The 24,401-nt window shown below is 42.3% G+C and overlaps 1 protein-coding gene across 1 annotated transcript in view; it reads left to right on the top strand.

The window, feature by feature from the left end:
* Nucleotides 1-24,401, top strand: part of cpne4b (copine IVb) — a 310,526-nt gene that overhangs the window by 193,618 nt on the left and 92,507 nt on the right. The window contains exons 4-5 of the mRNA XM_055658639.1: nt 3,386-3,457; nt 24,214-24,288. Of these exons, the coding sequence (XP_055514614.1) occupies nt 3,386-3,457; nt 24,214-24,288 (147 nt within the window). The remainder of the gene's footprint in view (nt 1-3,385; nt 3,458-24,213; nt 24,289-24,401) is intronic.

Below are 24,401 nucleotides of genomic sequence, written 5' to 3'. Positions count from 1 at the left end.
TTTTGACATTCTGTTGGTGGATATGTCAATGGGTAGGAATTTTATCCCAAACTTAACTTAAAGGCTAGAGCACAAAAACCCAGTCTGATGATTAAGATCAGTGCCAAGGGAGCGACACACTATCACGGGTGCTGTGTTTTGAAATAGATGTTGAACTGGTCTGTTTTTTTGCTCCCATTTAAGATCCCATATTCACCATTTTGTAGGAGATTGCCTGACATTTTTTATTTCAATGCTCTCCCAACCTACCTCATTGCTGCCCTTCCACTTTTTAATTAAAAATCTGCACTTTCTTTGCAGCTGTATCACTGTAGTAGTGAGGCAGTAATACAATGAGTAGTACTATAGTCTGCTGCCTTCTTGCTTTTCTCTTTGCACTACCTGTTGGCTTGTGTGAGGCTTGATCATACTCATGTATGATGTTATTTGACTGGATAGCACCCAAAGTTTTTCACTGTATCTTGGCACAAGCCAATAATAAACCAAAACCAACATTCTCATGGGAAGTGGATGCTGCTAGGGAGCGTCAAATATGTATTAATGAACTGACATTTTAAACAGATGATTCTCATGTCACAGTTGTCTGTGGACCTGGCGGTCTGCAAAGTAGATAACTCATGCCCTGCACAACAGTGACTGTGCTAAAGAGTACTTTGTTGATTATAAAATGCATTAGGTAGCAAAAATCTCAAAAATTTTGAGATTTAAAAAATCAAGTCTGCAATTTATCCCATCAGATAAAGCATAAAAATAAGTTTAATTTGACACCTAATTCACTTTCATATCTTCAGTATTAAAAAAGTTATGGCCATTTTCATACTTGTAAATTAGCATCTTGTTCCCTATTGCTTTTCCATTGACTAAACACAAAAGCTGTGATCGAGGACAGTCAAAAGCCCATACATTTCTTAAAAATTAAGAGAACTGAAAGACATTTTCAGTTATTATAGATTGAAGCATACTGAAACAAACATGAAACAATCTTACTTGGATGATCTGAAATTAAAGCATATAATTAGTTAGTTACCCAATTGTAGCTTATTACAAAATTCAATTACTAGATCTAAACATCTATCCATTTCTTAAGAAAGGATTAACATTTTTAAATAGCCTAAGTGTCCAAATAACATTCACACAAGAATTCACAATATAACATGATTTTTAAATCTCATTGTCATGGATTTTTAGGCCAAATGGAAGGAATTTAGTGTTTAATTCCCATAAATTAATGGCCATTTAAATCATCTTCTGAGTGGGTTTTTGAGGAACGTGATCGTTTGGAACGTTGCAGTTGCGGTGAATTTAAACCACATATTGGCAGGAAAAATACTACTGGTTCGTATGGGTCCTAAATCACCGTTTTGCAACGTAAAATGTGGATTAAAGGCAAGCTAAGAAGCACGTTTATATGTAAATTAAATGGCTTTCCTTTACCTGACCCGTACGTGAAATCCATCCCCGTTGTCGGCGTTGACGGCTTTAGAAGCTGATTTTTAAATTACTCCAGTACTGAAATTGTCGGGCGATTAAAAAAAAAAATTCACAGAACAGCTGTCGGAACAATTCTTCAGCAACAGCTTGCACTCCGAGAAAATATATCCAGGATTGATAGGAGAAAAATCGCATTTTAACCCCCCCCCCCCAAAGGAGCCAAAGTCCCGCACACGGCCAGTGCAGAACTGCAGCGGTGTTGAAGGTAAGTTTTGTAACATACCTACATTAGGACGTCTAAGATTATGATGGGTATGATAGAAACAGGTCTTTCTTATTTTTAGTGATCAAGCAAAATGTATTGAGCAATGCAATTTGGAAAAACAAAAGGTTTTTCTTCATAAAACCTTTGAAATAGCTTGTTTCAAGTAAAATAGTAATTTATAATTTTTTTTAGTCATGTTGATTTGTCCGAAACTGAACCAGACTGTGCAGCACCTTGTGGTGGTAACTTCATTCATCTTTTAGTTTCGTTTTGAGCCACAGCGCGGAAACTGGCCCTTTGGTCCACCAAGTCTGCACCTAGCAGTGATCCCCGTACATCAGCACCGTCCCACCACGAGGAACAATTTACAATCTTTACTGAAGTCAATTAACCTACAAACCTGTACTTCTTTGGACTGTGGGAGGAAACTGGAGCATCCGACGAAAACTCAAATGGTCACGGGCGAACGTACAAATGCCATACAAACAACATCCGTAGTCAGGATGGAACCCGGCTCTCTGGCGCAGTAAGGCAGCAACTCTACTGCTGCACCACAGTGCAACACCTGATCTTAACATTGCTATGTCCCCCTATTTCCACCTTCATTCCATCTCACAACTCTGCCATTGCCTCAGCAAGCATGCTGCGGTAACCTTTTGTTATTTAATGGCTCTAAAACACTCTCTGTAAAACTTAATTATCCACAACACTGTTGTCATAGTCATAGATTGATACAGTGTGAAAACAGGCCCAACTTGCCCACACCTGCCAACAATGTCCCAGCCACACTAGTCCCACTTGCCTGTGCTTGGTCCATAACCCTCCAAACCTGTCCTATCCAAGTACCTGTCCAACTGTTTCTTAAATGATGGGATAATCCCAGCCTCAACTACCTCCTCTGGCAGCTTGTTCCATACACCTACCATCCTCTGTGTGAAAAAGTTCCTGCGACTCGACCTTCATGGAACCATGCACCTGTACCCCTAGATCCCTCTGCTCTACAACCCTACCCAGAGGCCTACAATTTACTGTGTATGTCCTGCCCTTTAACTTCCCAAAATGCAACACCTCGCATTTCTCTGTATTAAATTCCATCAACATTCCTCCACCCACCTGGCCAATCGATCCAGATCCTGCTGCAATCGTTCACAACCATCTTCATTATCTGCAAAACCACTAACTTGTGCATCATCAGCAAACTTGCTAATGTTCTCATACAAATTGATAAAACCTGTGTGCTATCAAACCCAGGGCTCATTTTGTTATAACCCATGTGTTTGTTAATCCACATTGGCTCTTGTTTAAATAGCATTTAAAAATTAAAATTTTCATCCTTATTTTCCGACCCTCCACAGTCTTCCTCCTCCCTATCGCTGGCCCTAAACCTTTCCTCTATCCCTCGACCTATTTGCCTGGTTCTGTTTTGTCTCTTGTTCATCCCTGGAAGACACTGCCAGCAGCTACGCTCTGAGCTACTGAGGTCCTAGCCTCTGGAATTCCCTTCCTCTCACCTTTTTACCTTTCTTTCCTCCTTTAAACTTCATCAGGACATTTGACTACTTTGAAGTTTGTAGTTGTCATTCTCATTCTCGCAGCTGTGAAATAACATTGAGAAGGTGTTCGTCCTGTCTCATTCTCTGCCTTGACTAGTGTAATGTAATTTTGGCTTGTTTGTTTGTTTTCTTGCAGATTATTTCCCAGAGGAAACTCTCCAAATCACTCCTGAAACAGGGGAATACTGCAGGAAAGTCATCGATTACAGTAGGTCATTTCTGGTGTTTATTATCAGCCTGGAATTTACAATAAGATTGTCAGTACTCACTGGAAAATGGAGGGAATATGATTAGACATGCACAGTTAGATGTAGAAATCCTGATGTTGCTCTAATGATTCCCTGCTCCTTCCTGGATATTCTTCTGCAGCCATCTCTAGCGCTGTCTACAGAAATCAGATCTGCTGTGAGCTTCAGCTATTTGCAAACTATTCCAATTGGTTAAAATGTCTTTGATTGTAAACTGAACTATAATTACTCTTTAGCAACTTATTTGGTTCCCAAAAAGTAATGGAGACACAAGGAACTACAAATGCTGGAATCTTCCGTAGAACACAAAATGCTGAAGTAACACAGTGGGTCAGTCAGCATCTCTGGAGAACATGGATGGGCAACACAATGTGCTGGAGTAAGACTAATTCCTGGTTTTCCAGATCCCTACTTTGCTGATGGTTATCTTTATTATAAGAAAATATTGAAAGTGCTGTCACTCTAATGGGATTGTACTGTAGGACCCCAATAACCAGCATATGCAGACAGTTTAACATAAGATGCAAATCATGAGGGTTGCTGTAGAGGTTGACTTTAACTTCCCCAATAGTGACTGGGACATGCTTAGTACAAAAGGCAAAGACAAGGCAGGATTTGTTAGGCATTAAGAGGGTTTCCAAAACCCTTGCTGTTATCAGGCAACTGAACCATCCTACCAACAACTAGAGAGCTGTCCTGAGCTACTATCTATCTCATACTATTTATCTATGTCCTGAGCTACTATCTATCTCATACCGGAAGTGGCGGCGCTGTGAAACGGCTGCGGCTCGCCTGCAGTCTGTCTGTTTTTACTTTTTTTGTGTTGTTTTTATTTGTCTTGTACAGTTAAACTTTCGGTTATTAGGTTGTGTTATGTGTGTGGGGGGGTGGCTGAAACAGGGCTTTCTGTCTCTCTCTTCGGGGGAATGCGACTTTCTTGTCGTATCCTCCTTCTCTTCCCCCCGTCTGAGCTGAGGCCTAATGGCAGAGCTGGCGGCCTCCAACCTGCAAGCGACCTCGAGGCTCCGGAGGTAGAGCCAGCCAGGACTTACCAACGTGAGGCTGGCCGTCTTCGAGCTGCGGCGGCGTTCGGGCAGCGGCACGACTCGGCGCTCCGGTGAGGGCGGACGGTGTGGGGCTGAGACACTCCTGTGAGGGCGGCCCGGCTCCCGGCTGGAAGGCGCTCCCGTGTGGGCGGCCCAGCGCGGGGCTGAGACGCTCCCGTGTGGGCGGCCTGGCTCCCGGCTGGAAGGCGCTCCCATGTGGGCGGCCCGGTGCGGGGCTGAGACGCTCCCGTGTGGGCAGCCCGGCTCCCAGCTGGAAAGCGCTCCCATGTGGGCGGCCCGGTGCGGGTGTGAGACGCTCCCGTGTGGGCGGCCCGGTGCGGGGCGGAGACAGTGCTCCGGTGGTTGAGGCGGCGTTCTGGCGGCGGCGACCTGAATCCGGGGCTCGGCCGCAGGCCATGGACGACATCGTCGGGAGCTCGCAGGTCACAGGATGGTGCCTGTTTTCCGGAGCTCCCGTGGCAACAGCTGCATCCGCTGGGCTGGAGGGCGGCAGCTTCGACCACCCCCGGGCCGTGGAGCTTGAACCGCGGGACTGACTTACCATCGCCCGGTGGGGTATCGCCTCAGCGCAGAGGGAGTATAGGAGGGAAGAGACAGTAACCCTAAGACTTTTTGCCTCCATCACAGTGAGGAGGTGCTTGGTGAACTCACTGTGGTGGATGTTAATTTGTGTTTATTGTGTGTTGTTTATTATTACATGTATAGCTGCAGGCAACGACATTTCATTCAGACCGAAAGGTCTGAATGACAAATAAAGGATTCAATTCAATTCATTGGAGACCCTAGGACAATCTTTAATCAGACTTTACTGGACTTTATCTTACACTAAACATTATTCACATTATTCCCTATACCGTGTATCTGTACACTGTGGATGACTTGATTGTAATCACATGTAGTATCTCCGGTTAGTTTGCAACAAAAGTTTATCACTGTACCTCGGTAGACATGATCAACTAATCTGAACTCAACTAGTATGTAAATAGCCCAACTGAGGAGGGACCATACTGAACCTGGTATTGGGAAATTAGCTTGTTCAGGTGACTGGTGTTTCAGTGGAAGAGCATTTTGGGGGATAGTGATTACAACTCCATTAGTTTTTTTATTGTTTTGAATTGTGATAAGTTTGGACCTTGGGGGGAAGACACTAAATTGGAGTAAGGCAGATTACAACATTATTAGGCAGGAGATAATTCCGGTGTTTATATCGCTACTGTAATGCGCCCTTTTAAATTGCCCCTCGGGGATGAATAAAGTGCTTGATTGATTGATTGATTGATTGATTGATTAGTCCATTCAGTGAAAACACCGACTAGAATACTTTAAATAATCCTTTATTTCACCAGGGTGACCAAATTTCTCTGTACCATCCTGGGAATCTCTCCCAGTGGATCACATAGAAACACATGTGCTCAAACAAAGGAATTTAGCATATATATATGGTTGATACAGTGGGAGGTAATTTCCAATGGGCAGTAATTCTAGACCAATAACTACAGTATCACATGATTATATAGGTGGGGACAATCTTTCTACCTAATTACAATTATACACAGTATAATACATCTTAGCCAAACACAATAGCATCAAACATCACATGCTTTACAAAAATGATGATGTCACAGCAAGGATAGCAAAACTTAACTAAACTTAACTTCAATATGCCACGAGGTATCCCATAATTTTCAGGAGACAGAATACTTAACCGTTTAATCCTAGGGTATCCCCAGTTCTGCAAATTCTCAGGGAGAGGAATTTGGGAGTAATTGTTATTGTGTAAGTCGGCATCTACTATGTGGGAGCCGTTTAAAGGCCAGCTGATCAAAGTTGAGGACTGGCATGTCCCAGTAAGGAGGGAGGGTAAGGATGGCAAAGTAAGGGAACCTTGGATGGCCAAAGACTTGTAAATTTGGTCCAAAAAAAAGAAAATGTATGTAAGGTTTAAGAAGATTTGTGAATCATGAGTTCAAGATCCAACTGTGGAATTTGAATTCCGGTTAATAATCTAGAATTTTTTAAAAAGCAGCTAACCTTTCAATGATGATCACAAAGAGGGTGCCACAATGGTGCAGCTGGTGGAACTGCTTGTAGTGGCAGATTATTATCTTATAATAACTATAAATCTTCATATAAGTCGTGTAGTTGTTGAATAAATCTCTAAGCCAATCTCTTCTGGAACTGGTCTTCAGTTCCTCTTCTGGCTGATTCCCTCCTGAGATCCATGCCTTATCTTCTGTCCCTCTTCTTTGGGACGTGGCATCCACCTCCTGTCAGAGGTATCCTTCGACTCTCTATAGCCTTGGCCATCAGGCTCATTTTGACAATTTTCCACAAGTACCTTAGCACTTCCGCTTGTGTAACGCACCAGAAATCGTAAGCACTCATCTTCATTAGTAATTTTCATTTCTGTGATGGTTGGCAGAGAGCTGATGGACCGAGGGGTCAGTTTCTAGTCTGACGAAGCCAGACATGGCCTTTGAGGAATATAAAGCAAGTAGGTAAGACCTTTAGTAGGGCCAACAGGAGCCGTAAAATGAGTTTGCTGAGTTGGATTAAAGAAAATCATGAGCCTCTGTGTCGCATTTTTATCAATAAAATCATTGACAAAATGCCAATCCCAATTAATCATAGGAACATAGAAACATAGAAATTAGGTGCAGGAGTAGGCCATTCGGCCCTTCGAGCCTGCACCGCCATTCAATATGATCATGGCTGATCATCCAACTCAGTATCCCGTACCTGCCTTCTCTCCATACCCTCTGATCCCCTTAGCCACAAGGGCCACATCTAACTCCCTCTTAAATATAGCCAATGAACTGGCCTCGACTACCCTCTGCGGCAGAGAGTTCCAGAGAATCACCACTCTCTGTGTGAAAAATGGTATAATCAATGGTATATGACCATGTTTCTGCTCTTTAAATCAAACTGTTTATAATCTAGCTGTTTCTTAGCTGAGGGAAAATAGTGAGGAATTTAGCTTTTATTCAGAAATCTGGATTATGTTGTTCCGATGAGTGGAAAGAACAGAATCAGTCAAGGCTTTCAGAAATAAATTGGATAGATACTTGAAAGAAATGTATTTGCGGGAGGATGACAGGAATGGTACTGATGGGAATGCTCTACCAGTAGCTGGCATAGACTGAATGGGCCAAATAGCCTCTTGTGTGCAACAATCCTAATGATTTGATGAGTTAGATAAGCTTTTGTCATTTCACTGTGCTGTATGAAGCTGCTTCCCTTGGCAACTGAATGGTATCTTGCTGCCAGGAAGAAAAAAATCACCCAAACGTACACAGTGCGATAGTGACAGCACACTAAAACTGTAATAATCTGCCACTCACATCTGCCAACCAACAATGCTGAAGATATCTGTAGCCACTTTTTCCCAAGCATGTAATTTATTTTTGTGTTGATTTGGTGATCTCACTTTCGTGTGGATTTAATGTTATTGGCAACACAAATGCAATGATAAAAAAGATTTGCACCATACCCTCAAAAACCGGTCAATGAAGCGTTGAGTGTTCCGGAATTATTTTGAATTTATTATTTGCAATATGCACTTTCAAATATGATTGTAGTTTTCTTTACTAATATAAATTTGCACACAATAGTACAGCAGGATTTAGATATTTGGGATTAGCATTGTGATTATAATTATAGACACAACATGGAAACAGGCCCTTTGGCTCTGAGTCTAAGCAGCCATCACTACCCCTTCACGCTAGTTCTATGTTATCCCACACCCTATGCAAAGGGGCAATTTACCAAGGCCAATTAACCTTGGGATGTGGGAGGAAATTGAAACACCCTGAAGAAACACACAGTCACAGGAAGAACGTGCAAACTCCATACAGCCAGCACCGGAGGTCAGGATTGAATCCAGGTCTCTGGCGCTGTGAGACAGCAGCTCTCCCAGCTGCTCCACTCTCCTGCCCTGTGTCTTGATCTTTGAGTGCTTATGGGCCATTCGCAGTAGCGCAGCTGCTAGAGCTGCTGGCCTATAGTGCTGGGGGCCCAGGTTCAATTCTGACCTCCGGTGCTGTCTGTGTGGAGTTTGCACATGTTCCCTGTGATCACCTGGTTTTCCTCGGGGTGCTCCGGTTTTCTTCCACATCCTAAAAACATGCGGGTTTGTAGAATAATTGGCCTGTGTAAATTGTCCCTGGTGTGTAGGGAATGGTTGCAAAAGTGGGATATCATAGAACTAGTTTTGAATGGGTAATTGATGATTGGCTTAGACTCGGTGGGCCGAAAGGCCAGTTTCCAGGTTGTATCTTTCAACCAATTCAAACAATCAGATCTGATGTTATTCCTGTGCAAGAGAATTGCCTCACCACCCCTTACCGCAATCATTCCTTCCATTCATGTTTTTATCCAGCTTCCCCTTAAATGCTATTCCTCTCAAATAATCTTTGTGGCAGTCTTTGCCTAAAAAACTTTTACCCATACACGATCATACTTTTTGCCTAAAATATCGTGATGAATTGGAATTAAAATTGATGTACAGTATATTTTAACAGTGTCTTTTGACATCTGGAGCCTATAAGAGGAGCTGGTATTTGTCAGTTGCTTGTGTTAATGGAGCAATACAAATATTTAATCAACTGTTACATAAGGGAGGAATGTTTATATGTATAATGATGTGACGTTAATTGGAAAATTAGAAGCACAGTTGAAATTTAGGTCATTAAATATTAATGAAAATGATCAAATGTTACTTCAAGTTCCTTGGATTTTTGACTGATAGAGGCAGAAGAATCTGCAGATGCTGGAATCTTGTGCAGAAAACAATTTCCGGAAGAAATCAGTGGGTCAGCCAACATCTATGAAGGCAAATGGACAGACAACATTTTGGTTCAGAATCTGAATAACGGTACTGATTCAAAATGTTTTCTGATCATTGCCTTCTACAGATGTTGCCTGACCCACTGGGTTCTTCAAGCAGCTTGCTTTCTTCATTTTTTAATGATAAACTCTTGTCATGGAGTTTATAGAATCAGACAGTGTGGAAACGGGTCCTTTGACCCAACCTGTCCACTCCGACCAACATGCACCATCAACTAGCTCCACTTGCCTGTGATTGGCCCATATCCCTCTAAACCTAACCTATCCATGTACCTATCCAAATGTCTTTTGAACAGTGACTAATTATGAAGAGTATTTCATTGACTGTAAAACCAAATGTGGATGTCCTGAAAAGAATACGAAAGACATTACAGAAACACGTCTTTCTATTATCAATCTCAAGCTTGTGACGTTCTATTTTCACATGTTTGAACGTCTGATTTTAAATTGTATTTTGGGGAATGATTCCTCTGCAATAACATAATGCCATATTGTGTGTTCAACCAAAGAACTCGCTGAAACTGCAGCAATTATGGTACAAATTGATCAGACTTTTGTTCTGTAACACGCATAAAATATTTTTTAGTCATTAAAAAAATTAGCGCATCTAAAATGCAGAAATTAAAATTAATCTTTTCCAATTAATTATCAATGGCATGAAATCAACTGGGACCTTTTCCTGGAGGCTCCACACAACTCAGCAGGGCCCTCAGCAAATTGTCTTTGGCTTTGGACTACGTTAGTGTGGAGTTCCTGGTGGGAACGCCACCTTCCTCCAGAACACCAGTATTAGATTGACCAATAGGTGCTTTACCTGATTTCTGGTTCCCTAGCAATATTTATTGATAGTTATTTCAGCTTTTCAGAGAACGGAACAGGACTCTTGATGAACCTTGATAAATGCAGCTGCATCTTTGGTTAAATCACTTTCTGGAAGGAAAGGGGCAACGTTTCATTTCCAGTGCAGTCATTATGAGGGCGTGATGGTGTGTCACTGATATATTCTCGGGCCGGTGGATTGTAAATGCCGTCCAGAGAGTATTGCTTGCCTGTGCATTAGCATTACAGTAATACTGATGCCCTGCACAGTCATAGAGTGTGAAACGTGGACCTTTCCCTCTCTCGGCAGTCACAACCTTCACAAAGTAATGTCCAAATTCAGTCGAGGGACGACAGGCTCCACAGTGAGAAGTAGTCACTTCCATCTTTCATTGATAATGATAGCCCTGCATTCTTAACTTTAGCATTAAAACCATGTTTTTATGAAGAACTTTGATTTTATACAGGCCAATCGCGCTGTAGTCTAGATGGTGGATGTGTGGCTGGAGCAGTGAGGGCGGATCTACTATGAAACTAATGAAGCTTAAACTTCAGGGCTCCTAATCCCGTAGTGGCCCCAGAAGTGACTTTAGTCCAGATATTCTTCTGATTTTTCTGTTTTCCTAGAAATTAATCAGATTTTTCATCTCGACTAAACCCCTCGCCTCAACTAAACTTTACCTCACACTGAAACCTCAACTCACTAATCCCTGCTTCGACTAATCGCAGCGTCTCTGGCAGAGAGGGGCTGCGGTCAGGCGGGGCTCAGGCTCGACGTCAACGTCAGCGCGTGTGTGCCCCTCTCCTCCCACCAGCTCTCTCAGGCAATGTACCTGCGCTACTCTCCGCTCTCAGCCCCGGCCCCCTGGTTGGAGCCGTTCCACTCAGGTGAGGCGCCAGAGGCGGCGATTAGTCAAGGCACAGATTACGTATGAGGTGGAGTTTAGTCTTGAGTGGAAGGTTTAGTCGCGAGGTGGGAGGTTTAGTTAAGTTGAGGCGGGATTAAGGTGTGAGGTGTGAGGTTTATTTAAGGGGCGGTTTAGTCGAGGAGAAGTTTGGTGGTGAGGTATCGTTGAGGTGAGGGGTTTAGTCGGTGTGTAGGTGAGGGGAAGCGAGCGTAGGTGAGGTGAGGAGAAGTGGGTGAAAAAGTTTCACCCTGGGTGAAAAGGTTTTTTCTCATCTCAGTGCTAGGCAATGAGACATTTTAGGTAACATTTTTTGTAAAGATGTTTTTAACTGTATGCAGCCATTTATTGAAACATATAAGTTTATTAAGGGTTTGGACACGCTAGTGGCAGGAACATGTTTCCAATGCTGGGAGAGTCAGCATTGGACAAAGTCAGCATGAATTTATGAAAAGTAAATCATGTCTGACGAATCTTATAGAATCAGGGAGGAACCAGGGGCCACAGTTTAAGAATAAGGGGTGAGCGATCTAGAACGAAGATGAGGAAATACATTATTCAGAGAGTTGTGAATCTGTGGAATTCTCTGCCTCAGAGGGCGGTGGAGGCAAATTCTCTGGTGGCTTTCAAGAGAGAGATAGATAGAGCACTTAAAAATAGCAGAGTCAAGGGATATGGGGAGAAGGCAGGAACGGGGTAGTGATTGTGGATGATCAACCATGATCACAGTGAATGGCGGTGCTTGCTCGAAGGGCCGAATGGCCTACTCCTGCACCTAATGTTTATTTCATGAAATATATATCTTTTCAGGGTTATTTTACTGCTTGTGTATTAGAAAAATTCTAAGCTTCTGTTATGTAAACTACCAGCGGAAAGCTTGAGAATCACTTTCAATGTATTGAAAATACTGCAGTTTCAGGGGCTTTGCCGGGAGCGTTGCTCATGGACCCCGCCGGGGGCCTAGCCAGTCACCTAGACCCCCAGCCAATACTTCCTACTTTTTTTCTGGAGGTGAATATCATGCTTAGTCCACATTGCTTAAAAAAATTGGGTCTACAGTATGGTTTAAAAAAATATATATATTAATAATATAGTGCAATTCAATACAAAATAATAGTTAAAATAAAAAATTAAAGGTTATTAAAGTATCATGTAGGCTAGCCGTTAACAAAAACACCTTTCAAATTAAGGACATTCTAAATACATTTAATATAAAATAATTATAAATAATATTAACATTTATTTGTGACAGAAATTAAAATTTGTGGTGATCTGTCGTGGAACAACCTCATTGAAGAAGATAACAGTGGGTACCCAGACCTCATTGCTGGTTGTGAAGGGGCCCCCATAACAGTTCAAGCTTCAGGGCCCCAAACATGTAGGTTCACCACTGAGACCAGGTGTGATGCTCATTCATTTGAAAACGCTTTCTTCATGAAAAAAGTTTGGAATAAGCACATGTGTAGAAAACTAAGTAAATCTTAAAACACTGAATTAAAGGAAATTTGCTTATCGTCTGCAAGTTATTTTGCTTGCTCAATGAAGTCAGCACTGAGATTTTCTGTTTCATACAGCACTCCAGAGAATTAGGCTGAGACTCCATGTGTATTGAGGGAGTACTGCAGTTGGAGGTGCTGTCCTTTGATGTAATATTAAACCAGGGTTCCATCTGCTTTCTTGTGGTGCAATTTTGACGATGTACAGGGGAATTAACCTTTTCTCCCAGCCAATATTTATCCTTTAAAGAAAATTTACATCAGTCCTTTAACTAATTGCTGCTTAGTTGTGACATACTTTGGACTGATTCTAGTGGGTTACCAGTGTTTTCCAATCCTTAGACTGTACGGCCACTCCTGGAAGAACTCACCCCTAGGTTGAGCAGCATCTGCGGAGGCAAAGAGATGGTCGATATTTTGGTCACGACCCTGCATCAGGACTGAGAGAGTAAAGGGGAGAGAGTCAATATTAAACAAACCCACTGACTCACATGGCTATCTGGATTACACGTCTTCCCACACTGCCCCCTGTAAAGACTCCATCCCCTACTCCCAATTCCTCCGCCTACGCCGCACCTGTTCCCAGGATGAGACGTTCCACACCAGGGCATCGGAAATGTCCTCGTTCTTCAGGGAATGGGGATTCCCCTCCACCGCCATAGATGAGGCTCGCACCAGGGTCTCATCCATACCCCGCAACATTGCTCTCTCTCCCCATCCCCGCACTCGCAACAAGGGCAGAGTCCCCCTTGTCCTCACCTTTCACCCCACCAGCCGGCAAATACAACACATAATCCTCCGCCATTTCCGCCACCTCCAACGTGACCCCACCACTCGCCACATCTTCCCATCTCCCCCTATGTCTGCCTTCCGTAAAGACCGCTCCCTCCGCAACTCCCTTGTCAATTCTTCCCTTCCCTCCCGTACCACCCCCTCCCCGGGCACTTTCCGTTGCAACCGCAAGAAATGCAACACCTGTCCCTTCACCTCCCCCCTCGACTCCATTCAAGGTCCCAAGCAGTCGTTCCAGGTGCGACAAAGGTTCACCTGTATCTCCTCCAACCTCATCTACTGCATCCGCTGCTCTAGATGTCAGCTGATTTACATCGGGGAGACTAAGCGCAGGTTGGGTAATCATTTCGCCGAACACCTCCGCTCAGTCCGCAATAACCTACCTGAACTCCCGGTGGCTCAGCACTTCAACTCCCCCTCCCATTCCCAATCCGACCTCTCTGTCTTGGGTCTCCTCCATTGCCAGAGTGAGCAACACCGGAAATTGGAGGAACAGCACCTCATATTCCGCCTGGGCAGCTTGCGTCCGGATGGCATAAACGTTGAATTCTCCCATTTTGCTAGTCCTTGCTGTCTCCTCCCCTTCCTTAACCCTCGAGCTGTCTCCTCCCATCCCCCTGCCCTCGGGCTCCTCCTCCTCCCTTTTTCCTTCCTTCTCCCCCCCACCCTCCATCAGTCTGAAGAAGGGTTTCGGCCCGAAGCGTCGCCTATTTCCTTTGCTCCATAGATGCTGCTGCTGCACCTGCTGAGTTTCTCCAGCAATTTTGTGTACCACCAATATTAAAGAAGTGAGGGGGAGAGGTGAGGCAGGAGTTCACCACATCTCCCACTTACCTCTGCTAGCCTCTTCATACTGGCTCTCTCCCCTTTATTCTCTCAGTCCTGATGCAGGGTCTTGATCTAAAATATCAACTATCTCTTTGCCTCCACAGATTTTGCTCAGCCCACTGAGTTCCTCCGGCAGCTTGTTGTTTGGTTAGGGTCAGCTAAGACTTTATTGATGGGCTGAATAGGCCCCTGGAGCCATTTGGGCACATCCATTACTTTTTCTTCCATTTTTTTCTGGGAGTGATTCTTGGGTCTTGGGTGATTCAGTACAATTGTAGAATTATTGAATTTCCTAGATTATAGAATTTCTTTCTTATGCATGAGTGCAGCAATGGTGTCCCCTATCCACAAGAGGGCACTATACTCCCCAAACTGAAAGTAATTGAAGAACATTCCTTGTTTTGTTGGCTAGGTGTTGATTAAATGGACATTATTTAAATTGATACCCATGTTTCAGGAAAGTGGTTGTGGATTATTTATAAGGTAAGAGTCATTTGGAATCATGAGAGGAATAGAACGGGTAAACGTACAGTCTTTTGCCCAGAGTAGGGGAGTTGAGAACCAGAGTTGATGGGTTTAAGGTGAGAGGGGAAAGATTTATTAAGACTCGAGGGTAACGTTTTTATACAAAGGGTGATGGGTATACGGAACGAGCTGCCAAATGAGGTAGTTGGCGCAGGTACTATCGTAACATTTAAGAAACATTTGGACAGGTACATGGATAGGACAGGTTTAGAAGTTTGAGTATAGAACAATAGTATTGAGTATAGAAGTTGGGATGTAATGTTAAAATTGTACAAGGCATTGGTGAGGCCAATTCTGGAGTATGGTGTACAATTTTGGTCGCCTAATTATAGGAAGGATGTCAACAAAATAGAGAGAGTACAGAGGAGATTTACTAGAATGTTGCCTGGGTTTCAGCAACTAAGTTACAGAGAAAGGTTGAACAAGTTAGGGCTTTATTCTTTGGAGCGCGCAGAAGGTTAAGGGGGGACTTGATAGAGGTTTTTTAAATGATGAGAGGGATCGACAGAGTTGAGATGGATAAGCTTTTCCCACTGAGAGTAGGGAAGATTCAGACAAGGGGACATGACATGACAATGAAGGGACTGAAGTTTAGGGGTAACATGAGGGGGAACTTCTTTACTCAGAGAGTGGTAGCTGTGTGGAATGAGCTTCCAGTGAAGGTGGTGGAGGCAAGTTCGTTTTTATCATTTAAAAATAAATTGGATAGTTATATGGATGGGAAGGGAATGGAGGGTTATGGTCTGAGCGCAGGTATATGGGACTAGGGGAGATTATGTGTTCGGCACGGACTAAAAGGGTCGAGATGGCCTGTTTCTGTGCTGTAATTGTTATATGGTTATATGGTTAGAAGGATATGGGGCAAATGTGGGCAGGTGGGGCTGGTGTAGATGGGGCATGTTGGTCGGCGTAGGGAAATTGGGCCGAAGGGCCTGTTTTCACGCTGTATGACTCTATGATACCTTCCTACTGTGAGAAGTGGCACTGAGATACAGAAACTAGTTCATGATTTCCAGTTTCATCCTGAACCTTTATTTTCAGAGTTGTGCAGCAGGAACCTTGGCAGAGGACTTACAGATGAACCTGGCACTACAGAGATTACTTTCTTGTCTAAGTAGGGGTTTCAAGTAAATCTCTTATCACATTTCTAAGCGCGTGATCTTTAACTCTCTCCCACCCGCCACTTATGTTCCCAGGTCAAGTTTGGTGACTTTATTGTCACATGCATGAGTACATTGAGGGACAGTTACAATGAAAAATTCTGCTTGAAGCAGCATCACAAACACATCGACATAGCCAGACACACAAAAGCAAATTATACACAACTTACTCAAAATTTCTAAAAGAATGAAAACTGTGTAAAAAAATCAAGCCATTAGTTCAAAAACAAAATTAGACAAGTCCACAGTAGATGGTCAGTTGGTGCATGATGTCCAAACTCTACCATATCTCCCCAAACCTGACCCACTCTGAAATACATTTTTTTGTTGTAATATTCATTGAAGCGATATGGGTTTTACAGGTTCAGTCAGCATTTAATTGCTCATCTTTATTGCTCTTGAAGGTACCAGTCTTCTCGAACCACTCTTGTCCTTGAAGTGTGAGTATACCCATATTGCTGTTAGAGAGAGATTTCCATGATATTGGCAGTGAATGAGCAGCAATATATTCCCAAATCAGCGATGTATTCCCAATTATTGGTGCATGGTTTGGAGGGAAACCTTGCAAGTACTGGTGTTCCAACACTTTTGTCACCCTTGTCTTTCTAGCTGGTAGAGGTTGTGGATTTGGAAGATGTTTACTAAGGAATCTTGGTGAGTTGCTGCAGTGCATCCTGTAGATAGTACAGTGTTGCTACTGTGTGTTGGTGGTTGAGTGAGTGAATGCTTGTGGATGGGGTACCTACCAAGTGGCCAGTAGTGTTCTGTGTAGTGTCGAGCATCTTGAGTGCTTTTGAAGCTACTTTCATCCAGGTAAGCGGAGAGTATTCCATCGTACTCCGGACTTGAGCCTTGTGGATGGTAAACGGGATTTATTTTGCCATCATGCCAATTTGGGCACAAAGTGTGGCATCCTTGCTTATTGTTACTGTAGTTTCCTTTTCAAGACACATTAAAAGCCAACCTGCACTGTTAAGCAGGCTGCTTCCTCATTCACAAACTTATTCATGGCAAGATGGTCAATGCTATTTAAGAGCTCTCTCCCACAGCAGCCACAGGTCCTAGATAATCCTGGGCAGCGACAACCTCCGGACATCAGTCACCTGATGATGTCAATGCACTTTTGCTGCAATCTGTGTATAATAACTGGAGAAATATATAAAAGGTAAAACTGATGTCCAGTTGGAGACACTTTTAATCACGTATGATTTAAGACTTTTTTGTCAATACCTTGCTTTATTGAAAGTTGAAAACATAGTGATTGGTCATGATTAATTCTGATAAAAGGTGCCGCGCATTTGTTGGCGTCACCACAAGCATACACTGATCATATCACGTGCATGCACTGACCACATCACATGCATGTAATGACCACATCACATGCATGTAATGACCACATCACAAGCATGTAATCTAATGGGTAAATGAAACATACATCAGAGTGAATCATGACGGGAAGTACGTGACCTATTTTCCTGATAGGTAGCACTTCAACAAACAATGGGTGCACAGTTAATAATAGGTGCAAAATATTTTAATGTGTAAATTACATATAAAAGACCAACATAAGAAGCTCCATTTTCTTTGTCTGTAATTTCTCTTGTGAAGTAGAAAATGCAGCTTTACATTTTGGGCACAGCAAGCTCCCATACACAACATTGTGATAGCAGCCTTTATTCATGAAGCTGGTTCAGAGATAAATATTGGTCTGGATACAAATAATAACTTCCCTGTCCCCTTCAAAATGTGCTATGTGAGCTTCTCTATATCCACAGGTGTGATCATATCCAGCTAAATGTCTCCTCCAAATGATAGCATGTTTGATTCCCTGTTTGATTTTCAAGTCCCCATCTGAGAACCAAATGTTTGGGTCCCAATGGAACTTGAACCCAGGACTCTGTGGCTTATGGACAAGCGACTATAACCAACTGAGTAATGACCAACATTGTCTAAAGAATGATGGACTGCGTGCACTTAATTATTCCACCACTGAAGAACGAATGCAGAGATCTTGATTTCACTAAACTAATTACAAGAACATAGATATTTCATTTAATCCCTGGGCAATGATAGAAACTCGTAGAAGGCCCCACTTTTTTTCTGGGGTGCATTGTGTTCCTTTGGTGCTTGAAATTCAAGTATTGAATGAAATTCTTGATGAGGCCTAAGATTGTAACACTAATACAATAATAAGATTGTAGCATTATATACTAATACAGTTACTGATGCTCGCATTTTGGTTTTACTTCATTCTTCGTACTTTTCATTATAATGGGGATTCTTTTTAACATTAGTTTCATCCAGCTTTCATCCACCATGAAGCATAACCAACTTTGCTCACCGCAATTTATAAACTCTGGAAGAAAAAGGATATGTATTTTTCCTCCTTGTTCTAATTGTTAAGTTTGTATTTTGTCATTTTTTTATGTGCAGTTTATTTTTAGCCATGAACATTATTTTTTGCATGCTTCTGCTGCCAACCTGTGTTTACTCTCTCAATTCTAAAACGCGTTCTGTGGTGAAAGCTTTAATGATTATTTATAATTGTTTAGTTGTTTTATATCTTTAGCTTTTTCAATCTTTAACAATGAGCCCAGTTCTTTGAAGCAGTCCTAGTCATTGTGTTCATTCTTGAATTATATTACTGGTCTGTCAACTGAAGTGAAGGAATCTTTCAAAGATCTGTCAGAAAGGAATATTTTGGAAGGACTTAAGTGCATGATAACAGAGATTTTGGCTCAGGACCGGTCACTTGTCAGATTTACAAAGCAGAGATTTAACAATGCTGTTAGATGACAGCTCAGTGATTAAACAAAGGACACTTGCCACTAACCATGCAATGACTCTCGTGGATTTTTGTCAATTGTAGGATTCTAGTAGGATGCAGTGCTCATTTAATTTACAGTAATGAAGTGTCTGGAAGGAGCACTGAGATTGATAATTCAAGTCTGGAATGGAATAGCTGTTCAGATAAAAGTTCCTTTTATCCAAATGCCAAATTCAGATTTTAGGTTGGAGGTCATCTGACACTCTTGCTGCCCATGTCACACCTAGTAATGTTTATCACCGACCCCTCTGCTTGGGGACCTGCACAGCTCTCATTCAAGCAAAGGGTCCATTATACATTTCTCATTCTTGTCTTCAAATTCATCCAGGATCCTTCAATCTCCAAAATCTTTCTAAGAAGCAATAAGATGTTTTTTCCGTACAATTATGGTAGCTTGATCATTGCAGATTTTAATCAATTCGCCACGATGGTCACGTCGTCAACTGGCACGACTCTAAACTCTTACAATCCCACATTATTGCTTGACTTATACACTGTTCTGCAAAGTTATGTAACACAGATACTGTTTGTGAGCCCATATACTACTTCCACTGATACCTTCTTACCTTCTGTAATGGCAACTTTCCGATTCTTCCAATGTCCAACTTTCCGTTGCCATTACTACACAGGTAACAGCTCCTCCCTGTCCACTATGCCCATATATATATATACGCCCCTCTGTGCATCTAATGACTGCCCCCAAGTGTCCAAAATAATCCTGCAGGATATATCTGGCCAAAATAATGTAATATGCCAACATAGAAACATAGAAAATAGGTGCATGAGTAGGCCATTCGGCCCTTCGAGCCTGCACCACCATTCGATATGATCATGGCTGATCATCCAACTCAGTATCCCATCCCTGCCTTCTCTCCATACCCCCTGATCCCTTTAGCCACAAGGGCCACATCTAACTCCCTCTTAAATATAGCCAATGAACTGGCCTCAACTACCTTCTGTGGCAGAGAATTCCACAGATTCACCACTCTCTCTGTAAAAAATGATTTTCTCATCTCGGTCCTAAAAGACTTCCCTCTTATCCTTAAACTGTGACCCCTAGTTCTGGACTTCCCCAACATCGGGAACAATCTTCCTGCATCTAGCCTGTCCAACCCCTTAAGAATTTTGTAAGTTTCTATACGTTTACCCCTCAATCTTCTAAATTCTAGCGTGTACAAGCCAAGTCTATCCAGTCTTTCTTCATATGAAAGTCCTGCCATCCCAGGAATCAGTCTGGTGAACTTTCTCTGTACTCCCTCTATGGCAAGAATGTATTTCCTCAGATTAGGAGACCAAAACTGTATGCAATACTCCAGGTGTGGTCTCACCAAGACCCAGTACAACTGCAGTAGAACCTCCCTGGTCTTATAGTCAAATCCTTTTGCTATGAATGCTAACACACCATTTGCTTTCTTCACTGCCTGCTGCACCTGCATTCCTACTTTCAATGACTGGTGTATCATGACACCCAGGTCTCGTTGCATCTCCCCTTTTCCTAATCGGCCACCATTCAGATAATAGCCTACTTTCCTGTTTTTGCCACCAAAGTGGATAACCTCACATTTATCTACATTATACTGCATCTGCCATGCATTTTCCCACTCACCCAGCCTACCAAGTCACCTTGCAGCCTCCTAGCATCCTCCTCACAGCTAACACTGCCCCCCAGCTTCGTGTCATCCACAAACTTGGAGATGTTGCATTCAATTCCCTCATCCAGATCATTAATATGTATTGTAAATAGCTGGGGTCCCAGCACTGAGCCTTGCGGTACCCCTTTAGTCACTGCCTGCCATTCTGAAAAGGACCCGTTTACTCCTACTCTTTGCTTCCTGTCTGCCAGCCAGTTCTCTCCAAATCTGAGGAAAGACATTCTTGCCATAGAGGGAGTACAGAGAAGGTTCACCAGACTGATTCCTGGGATTTCAGGACTTTCATATGAAGAAAGACTGGATAGACTCGGCTTGTACTCGCTAGAATTTAGAAAATTGTGGGGGATCTTATAGAAACTTACAAAATTCTTAAGGGTTGGACAGGCTAGATGCAGGAAGATTGTTCCCGATGTTGGGGAAGTCCAGAACAAGGGGTCACTGTTGAAGGATAAGGGGGAAATCTTTTACGACCAAGATGAGAAAAACATTTTTCACACAGAGAGTGGTGAATCTGTGGAATTCTCTGCTGCAGAAGGTAGTTGAGGCAAGTTCATTGGCTATATTTAAGAGGGAGTTAGATGTGGCCCTTGTGGCTAAAGGGATCAGGGGGTATGGAGAGAAGACAGGTACAGGATACTGAGTTGGATGATCAGCCATGATCACATTGAATGGCGGTGCAGGCTCGAAGGGCCGAATGGCCTACTCCACCTATTTTCTATGTTTCTATGTCATGGATGAGTTGGGCTGAAGGGCCTGTGTCCATGCTCTATGACTCTCCACCACCTTCTCTGCAATTTAACTAATATGTTTTTGGCCTTTATAACAAGAGGAATCGAATATAGGAGTAAAGAGGTTCTTCTGCAGTTGTACAGAGCCCTAGTGAGACCACACCTGGAGTATTGTGTGCAGTTTTGGTCCCCTAATTTGAGGAAGGACATTCTTGCTATTGAGGGAGTTCAGTGTAGGTTTACAAGGTTAATTCCCAGGATGGTGGGACTGTCATATACTGAGAGAATGGAGCAGCTGGGCTTGTACACTCTGGAGTTTAGAAGGATGAGAGGGCATCTCATTGAAACATATAAGATTGTTAAGGGTTTGGACACGCTAGAGGCAGGAAACGTGTTCCCGATGTTGGAGGAATCCAGAACCAGGGGCCACAGTTTAAGAATAAGGAGTTAGCCATTTAGAACGGAGATGAGGAAACACTTTTTCTCACAGAGAATGGTGAGTCTGTGGAATTCTCTGCCTCAGAGGGCGGTGGAGGCAGGTTCTCTGGATGTTTTCAAGAGAGAGCTAGATAGGGCTCTTAAAAATAGCGGAGTCAGGGGATATGGATAGAAGGTAGGAACGGGTACTGATTGGGGATGATCAGCCATGATCACATTGAATGGCGGTGCTGGCTCGAAGGGTCGAATGGCCTACTCCTGCACCTATTGTCTATTGTCTATTGTTTTCTCTCCTTCCCATTTCTGGCAAAGGATCTTAGACCTGAAAAGTAAACTCTATTTCTTTTTTCAGAGTGTTTCCAGCAATTTATTTTTCTATTCCTGATTTTCAGCATCATTACTTTCATGTAGATTACAAGTAAAAGTACGATTACAATGTGCGAAATGCAGCAGAATATTTGCACACACGTTCACACACAAACAATAATGTGATAATAGTCTGATTATCAGTTGAAAGCATTGTTCATTGTGGGATAAATATTGATCTGGGAATAATTCTACAGGTTGGCAGTGCTTTGCTATGCAAACCTTTCCAATCTCCTGAAAAAGCAGACATGGACTTACTATAATATTCGATATTCGATATCTGACAAAGCACCCACCTTCAGAACACCATTGGATTATAAGGCTCAAGTCTCTGGAAAACGGAATTGAAACAACAAATGTTTCGTTCAGAGGGGAGGGTGCTATCAAATGGACTAAGTCTGCCTCAAAGAGATACCCACTCTCATCCGGAAGAAGACTCATCTGCAAGTTCAACATTCTGCCAGCCTAGGTTATTGTTCGAATTGTCGTACATGAGGATTTATGATTTGTTCACCTGACTTGGAGCAGTGAGTTATTAATAATCCCAGCGGCTGTTTTCAATGTTACAATCTAATGTATGGACGCTGCATCAATTAAACTTTGCTGTACATGTGAAATCTGATAATGCATTTTGAAAGCAAAGCATTTCAATTTCAACTGTAATTGACAGAACAATAACATAAACTAAACTTGCCCATCTATTCTTCTTAAAAAGCTGAAAATCAAAATTTGCCATGTTTGCAGTCTGACACTGTAATTATAACGCGTAGTCTGATAATAGAGTAATTTTACATGCTGCCCTGAATTTCCCAAGGGAACTCAGAGAGTGGTAGCTGTGTGGAATGAGCTTCCAGTGAAGGTGGTGGAGGCAGGTTCGTTTTTATCATATAAAAATAAATTGGATAGTTATATGGATGGGAAGGGAATGGAGGGTTATGGTCTGAGCGCAGGTATATGGGACTAGGGGAGATTATGTGTTCAGCACGGACTAGAAGGGTCGAGATGGCCTGTTTCCGTGCTGTAATTGTTATATGGTTATATGGTTATTATATGGAATGGGAATTAGGCTGTCTCTTCAATTTCTGCTTTTTTGCCCGTATTCAAATATAAATTAACGTGATATTTACATTTTAATTATCTGGGAAATCTTGACATTATTCCTGTTACTATCACACAACTACAGAATGAGACAAGGAGCCTTCATCAATCAATTTCTTAAAAAGATTGATACCTTTTTCTATATATATATATATATACATATACAGTAAACTCTCGTTCAACAAACCATGGAGGGTGGTGGTGTCTGTTATTGCCGTTTTTCTGCTATTACGAGTTAGTTATTATCATTGTATGTAGTTGAAACAAAGAACTGCAGATGATAGTTAGGCTAGGACTCTATTCATTGGAGCACAGGAAGATGAGTGGTAATATTATAGAAAAGTACAAAATTGTGAGAGGAATACATCAGGTAATTGAGACTCCCTTGTCCAGAGTAGGGGAATCGATAACCAGAGGTTTAAGGTGAGGGAGGAAAGATTTAATAGGGGTGGTGGGTATATGGAGCATGCTGGGCGGAGGAGGTAGCAGAGACAGGTGCTACGGCAACATTTAAGAAATATTTAGACAGGTACATGGAAACCAGTGCATTGCATATGGAACAATTACACTCAAGTGGCTTGTTGTTGATTTATGCGTATTTTCCAAATAAGAGCCAATTATTGGATAGATTGGTAATCAAGGGATATAATATAATATAATATTATGGTAAAGAAGGTGGATGAAAAGTTCAAGAACAGCCCTGATCATAAGTAGCCTTCTTTTGGTTCTTTTGTTCTTAATGACGTACTATTTCCATCTACTACCACTCCAATGTGCAATAAACCACATCTTTACAACCACATAATTCTGTTCCTCTCTGATAACTTGGAAACAATAACAGTTTTTTATTGGGCTTTGAATTAGCCTTAACGTAATTTGTTTTTCGCTGGATCTAGACTTAGCCTAAGGGACATGGAGAAGCAAGTCGGGGCATGGACAATCTAATAATCCCTAAAAAAGTGTTTTGAGTATGTGCGTAAAAATGACTTCCCCTTCTCCCACAATTTTAAGGAGACACACTTTCAGTGCTCCTAAAGTGTTTCCATTTCGGTCCTCCATTACCTTTTTCATTGTTGGTTGTGATTTCTGTCTGGTCTTCATCTCACCATTGACATTGATGCGAATCTTGTCCATCATTCACCCTGCGTATGATGCATTTTGTCTCCGCAGGTGATTGCTGAAGAACTCTCAGGAAACGATGATTATGTGGAGTTGACCTTTAGTGCAAGAAAACTAGATGACAAGGTAAGAAAACAAATAGTGAAAGTTCTAATCACTCAATGTGTCTTTTAAACTTGGGGTTTAAAAAAATGGGAAGATATATCATTTAAATATATGAATGGATATATCATTAAAAT

Source organism: Leucoraja erinacea, chromosome 2, assembly GCF_028641065.1.
Source record: "Leucoraja erinacea ecotype New England chromosome 2, Leri_hhj_1, whole genome shotgun sequence".
Taxonomy (NCBI): Eukaryota; Metazoa; Chordata; class Chondrichthyes; order Rajiformes; family Rajidae; genus Leucoraja; species Leucoraja erinaceus.
The sequence above is the reverse complement of the archived record's forward strand: the minus strand, read 5'-3'. Positions and strand labels throughout refer to the sequence as shown.